The sequence below is a fragment of the Balaenoptera borealis genome (assembly GCF_965194805.1).
Source record: "Balaenoptera borealis genome assembly, chromosome: 1".
Classification (NCBI taxonomy): Eukaryota; Metazoa; Chordata; class Mammalia; order Artiodactyla; family Balaenopteridae; genus Balaenoptera; species Balaenoptera borealis.
The window spans coordinates 77777964-77796022 of record NC_138860.1 but is presented as its reverse complement, the minus strand read 5'-3'; the positions used below and the strand labels follow the sequence as shown (position 1 = coordinate 77796022).

Genomic DNA, 18059 nt, shown 5'->3' with positions numbered 1-18059 from the left:
GTCATTTCTCCCCTCTGTAGATTTTTAGATTTCTCTTGATTGGTTTGGTAGACCATGATTCTCTCTTATAGTCCCACAAATTCTGGTTTTATTTTTCAACAATATTTCAGATGTGGACACACTGTTTTAATAATTGTCTTGGTAAATACAGTGCCATGAACCAAGATAAGGTTGTAGGACCAATAAAATTGTTTCTTGCAGTTTCTATCCTTCACCCATGTAAATCTCAAGGTTGCATATATACCCAGTTTCACTTTCGTTAACCATCCTGACCAAACTTATTTTGTAAGTTTTCTGGGATTATAGGTTTTGAATCTGAGTCATCCTCTCCACTTTATCATTGCCTCATCAAGTGATAGCTCTTGTTTGGGTATATAGATCAATGGAAATTTTGGTAGAAAATAATCCAAAAGAGGTTTAACTTTTGAACCTCTCTGTCTGCAGTAAGTAGAGTTTCTGAGTTATTGTTGAAGTGAAGAAACGTCATTATTTTTTCAAACCTTCTTCTCGTCATAATCTTTGGCAAGATAGGTGTTTCAAGTAAGGGATCAGTCGACCAATATTCTTTCCAGTATGACTTTCTTATTTGTCCCATCAAAATTATTAATCCATGGAAGCAACCTAAACACCCATCGACAGACGAGTGGATGTCTGGTACATATACACAATGGAATATTACTCAGCCATAAAAAGGAACTAAATTGGGTCATTTGTAGAGATGTGGATGGACCTAGAGACTGTCATACAGAGTGAAGTAAGTCAGAAAGAGAAAAACAAATATCATATATTAACGCATATATGTGGAATCTAGAAAAATGGTACAGATGAACCAGTTTGCAAGGCAGAAATAGAGACACAGATGTAGAGAACAAACGTATGGACACCAAGAGGGGGAAAGTGGTGGGCGGGGGGGCAGTGGTAGGATGAATTGGGAGATTGGGATTGACATATATACACTAATATGTATAAAATAGATAACTAATAACCTACTGTATAAAAAAATAAAATAAAATAAAATTCAAAAAAAAATAAAGGAAGCTTCATACCTCTTAAAAAAAAATATTAATCTAAGAAACTTCTTCATATCACTATTGGTTACATCAGTCCATTTTAAAGCCTTATCATACTTTTTATATGCTTTTTCATTCTGTTGGTGATACAAGTTTGTTTGAGAAGCAACCAACTCGAAAAAGTCGTTACCAAAAATTAATTCTGTTATTTCACTAACACTTTGCAGGTTATTACATTCAATAGTTACACCTGACACACCTGTAAAGTCTTCTAATTTTTGTGAAATGTTGTCTGCAATCCACTCTTCTGCAGAAGCAAGGGAGCATTCTCCAGCACCATGAGTTTCATTTTCACTTTCCATATCAGAATCAATCACTAAGTTTTTTTGTCTTTTTGTTGGTCTAACATTCACATTGTCTGAATCAGAACTATATTCTGAAGAACTATCATCTTCTGAGACACTAGTATATATGTCACTTGGACAATCAGAGAAAGTATCTGCATAAAATTCACCGAAAAATTCTTCTTCACTCAAAATCTCGCGATGCATCATTTTTGAAAATTTTATGGTAACAAACTTGTGTTTATAATATACACAAGGTTGGAACAAAAACCTAATGGAGCAAAATGCAAATGATAACGACATTCATAAGTTGTATAATGAACCCTTGATCAATTTTAAGCTCTAACAACTTTGTATGGTGATGTTAATTGTATCACTCTCTAAAAACGTATTGATACATCTCCAGTCAATAACATTCAGGTAACAAAAGATGTATTAATACATCTCTGGTCAATAATGTGTTAAAGGCAGCAAGAGAAAAACAACTAATCACATACAAGGAAAACCCCATAAGACTCTCAGCTGATTTTTCAGCAGAAACTTTATAGGCCAGAAAGGAATGGCAGGATACATATAAAATGCTGAGCGGAAAAGACTTAACCACTTAGCATCTATCCAGCAAGGTTATCATTCAGAACTGAAGGAGAAAGAGTTTCTCAGACAAGCAAAAACTAAAAGAGTTCACTACTAAACCAGCCTTACATGAAATGTCAAGGTCTCCTTCAAGCAGAAAAGAAAAGGCACCAACTAGAAATAAAAACATATATGAGGGACTTCCCTGGTGGTGCAGTGGTTAAGAATCCGCCTGCCAATGCAGGCGACATGGGTTCGAGCCCTGGTCCAGGAAGATCCCACATGCTGCAGAGCAACTAAGCTCGTGTGCCACAACTACTGAGCCCACGCTCTACAGCCAGCGAGCCACAACCACTGAGCCCATGTGCCACAACTACTGAAGCCTGCACACCTAGAGCCCATGCTCCACAACAAGAGAAGCCACTGAAATGAGCAGCCCACATACCACAATGAAGAGTAGCCCCCACTCACCACAACTAGAGAAAGCCCATGTGCAGCAACGAAGACCCAACATAGCCAAAAATAAATTTAAAAAACATTTAAAAAGATAAAAAAAAAAAAGAAAATACATCAAAGGAAAAATCTCACTGATAAAAGCAAATACATAGTAAAGGCAGTGGATCAGCCACTTAAAAAGCTAGTATGAAAGTTAAAAGACCAGAGAACAGTTGACCCTTAAACAACATGGATCTTAACTGCACTGGTCCACTTACACACAGTTCTCTTTCACTAAATATGTACAATAATACTACACAGTCCACTGTTGGTTGAATCTGCAGATACGGAACCACAGGTACAGAGAGTCAACTGTAAACTTATACGCACATTTTAGACTGCACAGAGGGTCAGTGTCCCTAACTTCCACGTTGTTAAAGGGTCAAGTGCAGTATAATCAACTATAATTACAAAAAATAGTTAAGGTATACACAAAATAAAGAGATATAAAATATGAAATAAAAAACATAAAATGGGGTACATGTAAAAATGTAGTGCTTTTAGAATGCCTTTGAACTTAAGTGACCATCAGCTTAAAATAGACAAATATATATATACAGTTCAATATTTATGAAATTCATGGTAACCACAAACAAAAACTTACAATGGATAGACAACAAATAAAGAGAAACAAATCCAAATGTAACACTAAAGGAATCCATCAAACCACAAGGGAAGAAACCAAGAGAACAAGACAGGAACAGAGAAGAACTACAAAAACAACCAGAAAAAAATTAACAAAATGTCAAAAAGCACATACCTATCAATAATTACTTTAAAGGTAAATGGAATAAATGCACCAAGCAAAAGACTTACAGTGGCTGAATGGATTAAAAAAATGAGACCTATCTATATGCTGCCTACAAGAGACTCAAGTCAGATCTAAAGATACACATAGACTGAAAGTGAAGGGATGGAAAAAGATATTTCATGCAAATGTAAAAGAAAAGAAAGCTAGGACGTTACTCATATCAGACAAAATAGACTTTAAAACAAAGATCATATCAAAAGGCAAAGAAGGGCATTACATAATGATAAAGGGGTCAATCCAACAAGAGAATATAACATTTGCAAACATTTATACAACCAACATAGGAGTACCTAAATATATAAAGCAAATATTAATAGAAATAAAGGGAGAAACTGACAATAACACAATAATACTAGGGGACATTACACCCTACTTACATCAATGGACAGATCATATCAACAAGGAAACACTGGCCTTAAACGACACATTAGACCAGATAGAATTAATAGATAGAGAACAGTCTATCCAAAAGTGGCAAAATACATTATTTTCAAGTGCATATTGAACATACTCCAGGACAGATCTCATGCTAGGCCACAAAACAAGGCTTGATAAATTTAAGACTGAAATAATTTCAAGTGCCTTTTTCACCAAAAAATATGAAACTAGAAATCAACCACAAGAAGAAAACTAGAAAAAACACAAACATGTGGAGACTAAACAACATGCTACTAAACAACAAATGAGTCAACAAAGAAATCAAAGAGGAAATCAATAATACCTGAAGACAAACGAAAATGGAAACACAAGTGTCCAACATCTATCGGACACAGCAAAAGCAGTTCTAAGAGGAAGTTCATAGTGATACAGGCCTACCCCAAGAAACAAGAAAAATCTCAAGCAATCTAAAAGTAGATTTAAAAAAAACAAAATGAAGAACAAGCAAAGCTCAGTGAGTATAAGGAAGAAATGATAAAGATTAGAGCAGAAATAAATGAAACAGAGACTAAAAAAAAACAGAAAATACAATGAAACTAAGCATTGGTTCTTTGAAAGATAAAATCTACAAACTTTTAGCCAGACTCATTAAAAAATAAAAGAGAGGGCTTCCCTGGTGGCGCAGTGGTTGAGAATCCGCCTGCCAATGCAGGGGACACGGGTTCAAGCCCTGGTCTGGGAAGATCCCACATGCCGCGGAGCAACTAGGCCCGTGAGCCACAATTACTGAGCCTGTGCGTCTGGAGCCTGTGCTCCGCAACAAGAGAGGCTGTGATAGTGAGAGGCCCACGCACCGCGATGAAGAGTGGCCCCCGCTTGCCACAACTAGAGAAAGCCCTCACACAGAAACGAAGACCCAACACAGCCATAAATAAATAAATTAATAAATTAAAAAAAAAAAAAAGAGGTGTGGAATTTAAAAAAAAAAAAAAAAGAGAGAGAGCCCCAATAAAATCAGAAATGAAAGAGGAGAAATTACAACTGACAGCACAGAAATACAAAGGACTGATTATAAGAGAATACTACAAACAATGATATGCCAACGAATTCGACAACCTAAATGGATAAATTCCTAGAAACATACAATCTTCCAAGACTGAGTCATGTAGAAACAGAAAACCTGAATAGATCAATTACTAACAAAATTGAATCAGTAATCAACAAACTCCCAAAAAACAAAAGTCCAGGTCCAGATGGCTTCAAAGGTAAATTCTACCAACATTTAAAGAAGAGTTAATATCTATCCTTTTCAAATTATTCCAAAAATTGAAGAGGAAAAAACACTTCCAAACTCATTTAATGAGGAGAGCACTACCTTGATACCAAAACCAGGCAAAGACCATAAGAAACCAAAAATTATAGGCCAATATCCCTGATGAGCATAGGTGCAAAAATCCTTAACAAAATACTAGCAAACCAAATACAATGATACATTAAAAGGATAATACACCATGATCAAGCACAATTCATTCCAGGGATGCAAGGATGGTTTAACATCCATAAATCAATGTGATACACCACATTAACAAAATGAAGGGTAAAAATCATATGATCATATCGATAGATGTAGAAAAAGCATTTGACAAAATTTAACAGCCATTTATGATAAAAACTCTCAGCAGAGTGGGTATGGAGGGAAAATACCTCAACACAATAAAGGCCATACATGACAAACACACAGCTAACATCATACTCAATGGTGAAAAGCTGAAAGCTCTTCCACTAGGATCAGGAACAAGAAAAGGATACCCACTCTCGTCACTCCTATTCAACATAGTATTGGAAGTCCTAGCCACAGCAATTAGGTAAGAAAAAGAAAAGGCATCTAAATTGCAAAAGAAGAAATAAAACTGTCACTATTTACAGATGACAAGATACTATATATAGAAAGCCCAAAAGATTCCACAAAAAAACTATTAGAACTAATAAATTAATTCAGTAAAATTGGAGGAAACAAAATTAATATACAGAAATCTGTTGCAATATCAGAAAGAGAAATGAAGAAAACAATCCCATTTACAATTGCATCAAAAAAGAATAAAAAACCTAGGAATAAATTTAACCAAGGAGGTAAAAGACCTGTATTCTGAAAACTATAAGATATTGATGAAAGAAATTGAAGACAACACAAATAAATGGAAAGATATACCATGCTCATGGACTGGAAGAATCAATATTTTTAAAATGTCCATATTACCCAAAGGAACCTACAGATTCAGTGCAATCCCTATCAAAATACCAATGGTATTTTTCATAGAACTAGACAAATACTCCTAAGATTTGTATGGAACCACAAAAGTTGCCAAATCACCATGGCAATCTTTAGAAAGAAGAACAAAACTGGAGGTATCATGCTCCCAGACTGGAAACTATATTAGAAATCTATAGTAATCAAAACAGTATGATACTGCACAAAAACAGACACATAGATCAATGGAACAGAATAGAGAGCCCAGAAATAAATTCATGCTCACATGGTCAATTAATCTATGACAAAAGAGGCAAAAATATACAATAGGGAAAAGGCAGTCTCTTCAATAAATGGTGTTGGGAAAACTGGATAGCTACATATAAAAGAATCAAACTGAACCACTTTCTTAAACCATGTACAAAAATAAATGCAAAATGGATTAAAGACTTAAATGTAAGACCTAAAACCATAAAACTCCTAGAAGAAAGTGTAGGCAGTAACCTCTTTGACATCAGTCTTAGCAATATTTTTTTGGGTATGTCTCCTCAGGCAAGGGAAACAACAATAAACACATGGGACTACATCAAACTAAAAAGCTTTTGTACAGCAAAGGATACCACCAACAAAACAAAAAGGCAACCTACTGAATGAGAGAAGATATTTGCAAACAATATATCCAATAAGGGGTTGATATCCAAAATCTGAAGAACTCATACAACTGGGACTTCTCTGGTGGTCCAGTGGTTAACACGCCACACTTCCACTGCAGGGGGCCCAGGTTCGATCCCTGGTCGGGGAACTAAGATCCCGCATGCCATGTGGTGTGGCCAAAAAAAAAAAATCATAAAGAACTCATACAACTCAATATCAAAAATCAAATAAGCCAACTTAAAAATAAGCAGAATACCCAAAAAGATATTTTTCCAAAGAAGACATATAGATAGCCAACAGGCACATGAAAAGGTTCTCGTCACTAATCATCAGAGTAATGCAAATCAAAACCATGAGATACCACCTCACATCTAACAGAATGGCTATTATCAAAAAGACAAGAAACAAGTGTTGACATGGCTTTGGAGAAAAGCGAACCCTTGTGCACCGTTAGTGGGAATTTAAATTGTTGCAGCCACTATGGAAAACAATATGGAGGTTCTTCAAAAAAATTAAAAATAGAACTACCATATATGATCCAGCAATCCCACTCCTGGGTATTTATCAAAAGAAAACAAAAACACTAATTCAAAAAGATATATGTACCCCAATGTTCATTGAAGCACTATTTACAACAGCCAAGATATGGAAGTAACCTAAGTGTCCATCAATAGATGAATGGATAGAGAAGATGTTGTATACATATACAATGAAATATTACTCAGCCATAAGAAAGAATGAAATCTTGCATTTGCAACAGCATGGATGGACATGGAGGGTATTATTTATGCTAAGCAAAATAAGTCAGAGAAAAATAAATACTGTATGATTTCACTTATATGTGGAATTTAAAAAACAAATGTACAAACAAAACAAAATAGAAACAGACTTTTTGATACAGAGAACAAACGGTGGTTGCCAGAAGGGAGAGGTAGGGGGGCAGATGAAATAGGTGAATGGGATTAAGAGGTACAAACTTCCAGGTATAAAATAGGTATAAAATAAATAAGTCATGAAGATGTAATGTACACATAGGGAATATAGTCAATAATATTGTAAGAACATTGTATGGTGACAGACAGTAACTGGTCTTATTGTAGTGATCATTTCATTATGTATAAAAATATCAAATCGGGCTTCCCTGGTGGCGCAGTGGCTAAGAATCTGCCTACCAATGCAGGGGACACATTGGTTCGAGCCCTGGTCCGGGAAGATCCCACATACCGTGGAGGAACTAAGCCCGTGCGTCCCAACTACTGAGCCTGCGCTCTAGAGTCCATGAGCCACAACTACTGAAGCCCATGCACCTACAGCCCGTGCTCCGCAACAAGAGAAGCCACTGCAACGAGAAGCCCACACATCACAATGAAGACCAGGCCCCGCTTGTGGCAACTAGAGAAAGCCCGCGTGCAGCAACGAAGACCCAACACAGCCAAAGACAAAAAAATAAAATTAAAATTAAAAAAAAAAAAATCGGCACTTCCCTGGTGGCACAGTGGTTAAGAATCCGCCTGCCAATGCAGGGGACACAGGTTTTAGCCCTGGTCCGGGAAGATCCCACATGCCGCGGAGCAACTAAGCCCGTGTGCCACAGCTACTGAGCCTGCGCTCTAGAGCCTGCAAGCTCAACTACTGAGCCCGTGTGCCACAACTACTGAAGCCTGCGCTCCTGGAGCCTGTGCTCCACAACAAGGGAAGCCACGGCAATGAGAAGCCTGCGCACCACAACCAAGAGTAGCCCCCGCTCGCCACAACTAGAGAAAACCCGCACGCAGCAGTGAAGACCCAACGCAGCCAAATATAAATAAGTAAATAAATTTATAAAAGAAAAAAAAAAATCAAATCACTATGTTGTGAAACTAATAAAATATTTTAAGTTAATTATAACTCAAAAAAAGTTCTATAAAGTAAGAGACATTGTTTTATGCACTGCTAGAATACCAGCACCCAGACTAGGGTTGATACTCAGTATGTATTTGCTAAATGAATGAATAAAACTCAGCCTCTTGGGCTTCCCTGGTGGCGCAGTGGTTGAGAATCTGCCTGCCAATGCAGGGGACACGGGTTCGAGCCCTGGTCTGGGAAGATCCCACATGCCACGGAGCAACTAGGCCCGTGAGCCACAACTACTGAGCCCGCGCGTCTGGAGCTTGTGCTCCTCAACAAGAGAGGCCACGACAGTGAGAGGCCCGCGCACCGCGATGAAGAGTGGCCCCCACTTGCCACAACTTGAGAAAGCCCACGCACAGAAACGAAGACCCAACACAGCCAAAAATAAATAAATAAATAAATAATTAATAATTAAAAAAAAAAAATCTTTAAAAAAAAAAAAAAAAAAACTCAGCTTCTAGCTCCTCAGTCTAGGAACCTCAAGTGTCCAGCATTAGCCTCTAAGTCTCCTAGGAACTAATCAAAGAGAATGGGCTTTAGGGGAATTTCCTGGAGGTCCAGTGGTTAGGACTCAGTTCTCTCACCGACAAGGGCCCAGGTTCAATCCCTGGTTAGGGAACAAAGATCCCACAAGCCGTGTGGCATGGACAAAAGAAAAAAAAAAAAAAAGGGAGAGATTGGGCTTTATTATTAAATGAATTTTGGTGGATAAAGAACACTATACCAAGAAGGTAAGGGAGTTAAAAAGGAGAAAAGCTTCAACTAGGTGGCTCTCAGACTTCTATTTTTCCTTGTCATCCTACTATATACTTGCTGGAGACAAAGCTAATGGAGAATCACTCTCAAGTCTTATAAACTTTGAACCAAAGGAAAAAAGAGAAGAAATGGCCTTTACCTGCTGCAAAGAGGTTAAGGTTAGGGTGGGCAGCTAGGACCCAGAAACGATCATGGTCCCTGCGGAAGGTCTGAACCCCAGTCCTAGGAAAGTAAAAGGTACACAAAGAAAAATATTAATTTCCAAGGAAACTTCAGCCTATCACATACAAGAGCATTAAGTGGTAGGCCAGCACACTGATTAAAAAGCTAAATCAAGGACAGTGAACTGCATATTCTAAATAAAGACAGTCATGATAAATTCTACCAAGGAACAGAAAGAGGACTTCAGGGACTTCCCTGGTGGTCCAGTGGTTAAGATTCCAAACTTCCAGTGCAGGGGATTTGGGTTCGATTCCTGGTCTGGGAATTAAGATCCCACATGCCACGTGCAGCATGACCAAAAAAAAAAAAAAGAGGACTTCAAACTGACTCTACTATTTTGATATTACAACTTCCCCCACTCATCATAATTTTCTACTGTACTGTTTTCATTTAATATTTCTTATTTCTATAGCTACAGAAGAACCTGCTTAAATTTAGAGGAGAAAAAGAACATACAAAGAAATTTCTATTTCATGGAAGATTTGTAAATGTTGGCTAACACTAGGTCCCTTCACATTTTCATAATATATAATTTGATTTTTCTACATGCTGAGGATGATGAGAAACAAAAAGTGTTCTAATCTAATTTTTAAAAAGAGAGAGAGTAAGAGAGAGAAAGGGGCTTTCCCCTGGGTTTGGTCACACACCATTGTAACCCCCTTACCGCTTAGACATGTCCCAGACTCGGATACTCTTGTCTTCAGAATTGCTGAGGATCAACTCTTGGCGAGGGTGGAAGACAGCACAAGATACATTGTTGTAATGGCCCCGGCAGGTATCAACTTCCCATGCCTTTGATTCTGAAGAACAAAAAAGAATTAGGTCACCACAACTCCCTACTACTTTAAGTTTGGGATTTCAAATTATGACATCCACTAACCAAATGCTAGGTACTACTACAAAATGTAAAGTTACCAACTCCTTTCTAATAGGGCAATTTTCTTCATTTAAGACTCTGAATCTTTTTTTTTTTAATTTTTATTATTTATTTATTCATTCATTCATTCATTCATTCATTTATTTATTTATGGCTGTGTTGGGTCTTCGTTTCTGTGCGAGGGCTTTCTCTAGTTGTGGCAAGCGGGGGCCACTCTTCATCGCGGTGCACGGGCCTCTCACTATCGCGGCCTCTCGTTGCGGAGCACAGGCTCCAGACGCGCAGGCTCAGTAATTGTGGCTCACGGGCCCAGCCGCTCCGCGGCATGTGGGATCTTCCCAGACCAGGGCTCGAACCCGTGTCCCCTGCATTGGCAGGCAGATTCTCAACCACTGCGCCACCAGGGAAGCCCAAGACTCTGAATCTTTACATATTTGTTATTTCATTCTCACCCCCCTATCAATTATAACACCTCTTCTCTGTCATTCTTTATCTCCTTACCCTGCTCTGTCACTAGCTGCCACTATAGAGTAAATGGAATCTTCATATGGCAGGAATGTAATCTGGTTCAGTCACCACTGTTATCTTCAGAACCCTGAACAATGGTTAGTACAAAGTAGGTACTCAATAAGTATTTGTTGAATAAATGAATTCTTATTTTTAATTATGTTCATACTCCTCAAAATCAGGATGCCATCAAAGGAAAAAAAGGGAATAAGGCAATTGTCATGCTCCCAGGATTAGCCTAACAACCTAAGGTAGGAAAATGGGTCACTAAGTCTGGAAAACCTGGCTACTTCACCTTGTTGGCCATCAGCCAATATTTTAGGTATGGTGATACTGTCACTGGTTCACTCACCGTTCATGCGCCAGATCTTCACTTGACGGTCATCTGCCCCAGATACAATGAGGGGCATAGTGGGGTGGAAGGCAGCCCAGTTAACTCCACGATCATGACCCTGTACAAAAAAAGGTAGTTCTTCTAAACTAAAAAAGTCGTTCTTTATATCTGTTACTCAAACCAAACCAATGGACCATGCTAGTGGTTATAAACGATGTCTCTGAGTTTTACTCTTCATGTGAAAAGACTCAAGGGACTGCTGCTCTAAGATTTGACCATGAGAATTACTACATCAATCTATCTAATATTATTCCCAATTCTCATGGGAATTCCCAAATTCTTCTACTCCCAAATTCAGTTTCATTTGCATTTGGGATATACTACCTTGTTTTGTTACTTGTCTACTTATATTTTATTTCTCCAACTAGTTATTAGCATCTCAAGAATAAAGACCAATTTTATAACTTAATGAAGAAATTCTCAAAGTGTGCTCAAGAAACTCTTAGATGAGCTCCAAGAACCTTTCAGGAAATCTGCAGGGTCAAAAACGATCTTCATAATACTACTAAAATGTTATTTGCCCCTTTTACTCTTATTCTCTCATGACTGTAGAGTTTTCCAGAGGTTACATGACATGTGATGACGTCACTGCTTTGATGGCTAATAGACTTTATCCTTATATAGTCCATGTTTTAAGAGTTCTTGGTTTTAATTTCAAATACGATAAAAATTGACAGATATAATGCACATAAACAAAAACTCTCCGGGGTCCTAAATAAGTTTTAAGAGTATAAAAAGGTCCTCAGACCAAAAAGTTTAAGAACTGCTGATTTTAAGATATCTTTTACCCTATTTATAAGTTTACACTCTGTATCATAACAGAATCACAGATAAGGTAGTTTCAAATTAGCAGTATTTTTGAGAGGTACCATTCTGCGGTGAAAAGCACCTCGGTTTGGAGTCAGATAGATCCAAGTTCAAAGCCTAGTTCTTCAATTTACTAGACATGTGTAGACTTTGGTAAACCACTTAATTTCTGTAAATCTCAATTTTTTCATCTGCAAAATGAGGTTAATAATATCTCTACCAGTAGATAGCGGTAAGGATTAGATATTTTTAAAACATCTAGTTTGTTTCCCTTATGCTTTTCTATTTTCCCACCATGCATGCAAGTTATTTACACATGGTTGGTTCTCAGTAACTCTGATTTATCATCCTCCCCTTCCCCTTCAAGAGGCTTGACAATGGGCTCTGCTTTGGGACGGTGATGGAACCTGTGCCAGCTTTCATGTTTATAAGGTAACATGACTCTCCCTCAGGTAGCACATAAGCTTCATTTCTCTGTTGGTTCACCCACTATTCTATTTTCAGTGCCTCAAACAGTGCCTGGCACTCAGTAAACCCTGCATAAGTCTTTGTTGAAGGAATGAATAAATGAACGGCATATTGTCACTGTTTCCCTGGAGAAGAGCCCACATCTAGCCACTAGCTATAGTGATAAGTACCTCCAGTACATGCTTCACCACTGCATCCGTAGTTCCAAACAGATCAACCCCAGTTATTCCTCTCACATCCGACTCCACTGCACCAGGGGACAAGTTTTTTTTCCTTAGACCTTTGAAGGGGTAAGGAGTGGGATGAAAAATGTAAACATAATGTTACCAAAAAGAGCACAGTGACAGAAATGCAGAAAGGTACAGTGATAGACTAACATTAAGGAAAAAGAAGGGAAAAAGAAATTTAGAGAGACTAAAGAAAGATGCAAGAGCTCCTATCTATCTCTTTCTAAAACTGTTCGAGGGACTTCCCTGGCGGTCCAGTGGTTAAGACTCCACGCTCCCACTGCAGGGGGTGTGGGTTCAATCCCTGATTGGGAAACTAAGATCCCCCACATGCCGTGCGGTGCAGCCAAAACAAACAAACAAACAAAAAAGTTCAAAATAGTGAAGTACATTCACTATCTTCTCTTCTGCTCCCTTAACAGACCCATTACTGGGACTTCTTCCCAGAGGAGGACAATCCAAACTTCTGACATAGCTAATTTCTTCAACAAACCTCATCTCAAGAGCTGTCTACTTGAGATAACACCCATTTCCATTCTTCAATATTTTTGAAATGTGGCCTCAAATGGTAAACATTCAATTTCTACTTTCAACTTTATGAAATCTATAGCAACTTTTCTTCTATCATCTCAAAAAATTTTTAAAGAAAACTCATTTGGGGAGGCCACAGCTCAGTGTTTCTCAAACTAGAAGCTTCTAGGCAACTCACGGGGAAGTTCCAAAGGAGTTAAGGAAACTAAAACTATCAAATATAAAACAGCTTATTTGGTGGATGATATTGTAAAACTACAAATTGTGCAAAAAGTGTACTCACATCTTCTTCTTGACTCTTGGACAGGGGACAAAAATTATTAAAACTGTCATATCCCTTTAAACACTTGCTCAAAAGACTGGTTATAGATCTGAATATATGTATCTTGCCATTAAAACTTTTGGAGACTATAGGGAGAAATCAGCCCATAATTCAAAAACAACAGAAAAGGACTTCCCTGGTGGCGCAGTGGTTAAGAATCCACCTGCCTATATGTATACATATAACAGATTCACTTTGTTATATAGTAGAAACTGACACAACATTGTAAAGTAATTATACTCCAATAAAGATGTTAAAAGAAAATTAAAAATAAAAAAAAGAATCCGCCTGCCAATGCAGGGGACACAGGTTTGACCCCTGGTCGAGGAGGATCCCACATGCTGTAGAGAAACTAAGCCCATGTGCCACAACTACTGAAGCCTGCGCGCCTAGAGCCCGTGCCCTGCAACAAGAGAAGCCACTGCAATGAGAAACCCACGCACCGCAACAAAGAGTAGCCCCCACTCGCCGCAACTAGAGAAAGCCCGCGTGCAGCAACAAAGACCCAATGCAGCCAAAAATAAATAGATAGATAGATAGATAGGAAGAAACAAAACGAAACAAAACGAAACAAAACAAAAAAGACACCATGATAAGGAGAGTCTTATTTGTATAGGGCCCACATTTATGGCTCAATCACAACCTGTCTTTAAAATTTGATATTTTGTGCTATAGTCAGAACCAAAATTACAGTAACACTACTACCTTACAGGTGGAAAAGCACTTTGTGGTTTTCAAAGCTGATCTAGGTAATGATGCTTTGAGGTGGGCAAGCAGGGATAATTATACCAGCTTACAGATGAGAAAATAGAATTTGGACTAAAATCCTATCTTTTGGAGTATTTGGGGGCTGGGGGGAGAGGAAGATGAAACTACCTGGCACTTATAAAGTAAAAAAACCAAATATCTGTAATAGGGGGGAAATAAAAGCTATCACTTAAAATAAAACCTACGTAGTTTTAAGCCTAAATTTTGGCACCTGTAAGAAAATACAAAATATTAAGTTCAATGATTGTATTTATCTTCACTGTTTTAAAATTGCAATGTATCTCTTCTAGTACAATGGCACCTAAACATCAGCATCAGAGAAGCAAGTGCCTAAAAGGACATGACAGTTTTAATTATCTTGTACCCTGTCCATGATAAGCATTTAGCCAACAGGTAGAAAGAAATAAAACCAATGCTTTAAAAAAAATTCATTTTCCTAAGGCTTCATAAATACATCATCACAGGGATGCCTCCTTTCACTTATTTCATTTATCCCTTTAATGGGATCTGTCAACTTTTTCTAATGAGTCTGGCGTAGGAAACAGATTCAAAGGAAGATACAAAGACAGACAGCTGTGAGGAACTTCACCTCCAATAAGCTTCAACAAACACATTAAAAGGAAAGCTGTATGACAGAATGGAAGCCTTTGTTGCACTTGCTTGTAATGATCCAGGAAAAGGGGAAGAGCAAAAACAGACAGATGAATAGTGACAGGCAGTGAAAAGATACTTAGAGAAGAAATATTTGAGCCTTCGACAAGCTACTCACTAGGACTGAACGACAGATGGAAAATTTCTACAGCAGCTACTCAGATCCAGAGGGAGGGGAGGACACTCTCAGAATGGACCAGTTTGACGCACACTTCCCAGTGGGAACCAGGGGAAGTAGTAAAAAGAGAGGGATGAGGACAGGATTTGGCAGCAAATTAATACTTTTTTAGTAGTCATTTCAAAGATTAAGACTGAATTACATGGGCTTGACATGCAAAAGTATAAGCACATTAAAATAATTTCACTGTCAGTTTACTTGGAAGATCAAGCTAAAAACGTAACCTATCTTTTAAATCTAGGTGGTAAATATATTCCCTTTTAAACAAATATTTTTTGCCAGGCTAATACAAAAAGATCAAGTTAAGCTAAGCCCTGTGGGTTAATCCTAATAGAAGGGGTATCAAGAAGACAGGTTTTCCTTAAAGACCTCTGTTTCCTTATCATTTACTTAGTTCAGAGAGTGTCCCCCTTCAAAGAGAGACACTCAGAAAGATTAGAATTTTCACCAGTCCTCTAAATTTGAGGGGTTTTGTTCTCTGACTCAGAACTAACTTTTTCCCTCCTGGAAACACTGGAAATATTAACTCTGGTTCCTAACAGAGCTGACTGCTAATTTCTCTTCCTGTATTCAGATTTATTTGAACCCAGGCAAAATAACTCTGCTAAAAAGAGTATGCTGACTTCCAGAAAAGGAAAGAATGCGTAAGTCTAACCCAAAAGCTCCTTCCACTTGGTTAAATACCAAAGCATCTCTCCTTCCACTCTGGTTAAGGGGTTACTGGAAATCAAGAGAGTTGTGAGTACAGAAAAACACTTAGAAACGGTAAAGAGAGAATTAACATTAGTAACATTAGTACAAAATTTCAGTATCACATATACTAAGTATAGCAATTGTAATGTTATTATATAGTAATTCATGCACTTTACACATTCAAGAGCAAGCATAAACCAAAATGGCGTCAGACCCTCTCCCTCTCTTCTCTGATTTAGGGCCTTTGATTCTGATGCAAATATGTTTTCCTACAAAAGTGAAGAAAAGGATTTCTTGCCTTGGGCATTTCATGATGACCAAAGAGAATCCATTCACCTAAGTGCCCCAAATTGCTTTAGCTAGGCCACAGGGAACCTGCTCTGCCAGAATCAGGTGGCATAAACAGTACTCTTAAGAGTGGAGCAGTATAAGGCCCCTCCAACCCGATGCACTACGAAAGAATTAAGCCCCAGTGGCCAAAGCACCAGTTTATGCATGTAACAAATTAACTTCTCTATGATCTAGAATGGCATTACTTGTATACCATTCTTAGAAGAACTGAGAAAACAGTCACTCAAAGTATTTGAGTAGCACATAATTCTCTCACAGATCCCCAGTTGGGAAAGGCTATTCTAAGTAATTGCCCCTGATAGCTGGAACAGCATGACCTGGGATCGAACCCCATCAGGCTCCCATATCCTGAGACAGAGAGGGTGCTTTCAATGCGTGCACGTGAAAAACCATGGAAAGCCACAGCTAGGTTACTGCGGGAGTGAAGAGTAAGCTCCCTGGTACTAGCAGTGAGGAGAGGACACAGGCTCACAGTGCCTGTGCCTAACACCTTCTGCTGGCATGGCTGGTCACATCTGGGTGTACTTCAAAAAGCCTAGCCAGTCTGACGAAAAACTGCAATGGCGAAAGCCCTAGCAGAAGAAAGGACAATTGCCCTATCTCCAAGACAATCTTGTTATCTTGTTTATACCACTCCCTTCTAATTCTGAACCTTTGAAACTGCAGACACAGCATGATTCTACTGTAGAATGTAGAACACAGCAGAGGTTCTACTTCCAACTGTCCTCATCTTCCCCTTGGCTTGTCTCTATACTACATGAATCTTAAGCACCAGCTATTATAACATTTCAAATGCTGCACCCAGGAATCCAAATTGACTAACTTGCTTTTTAAAACAGCAAGTATCATACTGCCCCAGCCCACCATGCCACAAGGGAGTTGGGAAAAGTTATCAGCTTTCTTTACTACCACAAAGAACTAGGCAAGGACCTATGAGGAGTCCTTCCTTTTACAGAATGAAAACAGTGTGCTGTGGTCTAGTCACAGACATTTCAGAGAATCCAATCTCTAAGAATTTCTAAGGCAACAAACAACTAGAAACAATTCAGGAAGTGACAAGTAAATTTAACTGGGCAGAGAACCATAGCATTTAGAATTTCATTTCCCTATTCCATTTCTCAACAAAGCACTTCCATTTTTCCAGCATGTCAATCTCATAGGTACAGTCCTTCCTCTGCATTTAAATTCTCAGTTCTCCTCTATAAAGCACTAAAAATTTAAATCCTTATCCCAAAATCAAGACACTGTATACAAACTGTGAAAGGAGGGATTATCACAACTATCCAAAATCTACAAGTTATTTTTCATCCTAGAAGTCTGTCAGTTAAAAGGCTTTCTGGACGTGAAAATCCCTCCTCCAACCCTCATGCTCCTTACACTAGAAGATATATAATAGCAGGATTTTCCTGTTTCTGAATGAAGCCACAGGATCCAAGAGCCCTGATTCCCTGCACTAATCTACTCCCAAAATTCATTTTTGTCAAAGATTTTTTTTTTTATTTTAGTGGAAAGCTTGATTCTTAATCAAATACTCCCTAAAACTGAACTAACTAAAAGGTGAAATTTTCTTCAAATTAAAATAAATTTTCTAGAGCAGCCACTTTTCTTAGAATACCTCTAACATGAAGTACCATCAAAGCAGATTTAATACCCTCAAAATCAAAGACACTATTATATGAGAACAGAATATTCTCAGTTTTCCTGTTCTAAGCCAACTACCCTCACTATTTTAAGCAATTGCAGTTTTGCGCCAGACACCACTAGGTTGTCCCCTGAACTTGGGCAGCTCACCAGAAATATCCCAAACACGCACAGTCTGGTCCAGGCTGGCTGATACAACCAGGTCTTCTGAGGGGTGGAACTGAGCACACATCACATAATGATTGTGCCCCGTTAACACACTG

General features: G+C 38.3%; 1 protein-coding gene across 2 annotated transcripts in view; it reads right to left on the bottom strand.

Moving 5' to 3' along the window:
- COPA (COPI coat complex subunit alpha) overlaps positions 1 to 18059 on the bottom strand; it is a 51206-nt gene that overhangs the window by 23082 nt on the left and 10065 nt on the right. For both annotated transcript variants that reach the window (XM_082405112.1, XM_082405113.1), the window contains exons 6-10: positions 17947 to 18056; positions 12605 to 12714; positions 11118 to 11217; positions 10046 to 10181; positions 9299 to 9381 (exon numbers count right to left, since the gene is read on the bottom strand). In XM_082405112.1, the coding sequence (XP_082261238.1) occupies positions 9299 to 9381; positions 10046 to 10181; positions 11118 to 11217; positions 12605 to 12714; positions 17947 to 18056 (539 nt within the window). The remainder of the gene's footprint in view (positions 1 to 9298; positions 9382 to 10045; positions 10182 to 11117; positions 11218 to 12604; positions 12715 to 17946; positions 18057 to 18059) is intronic.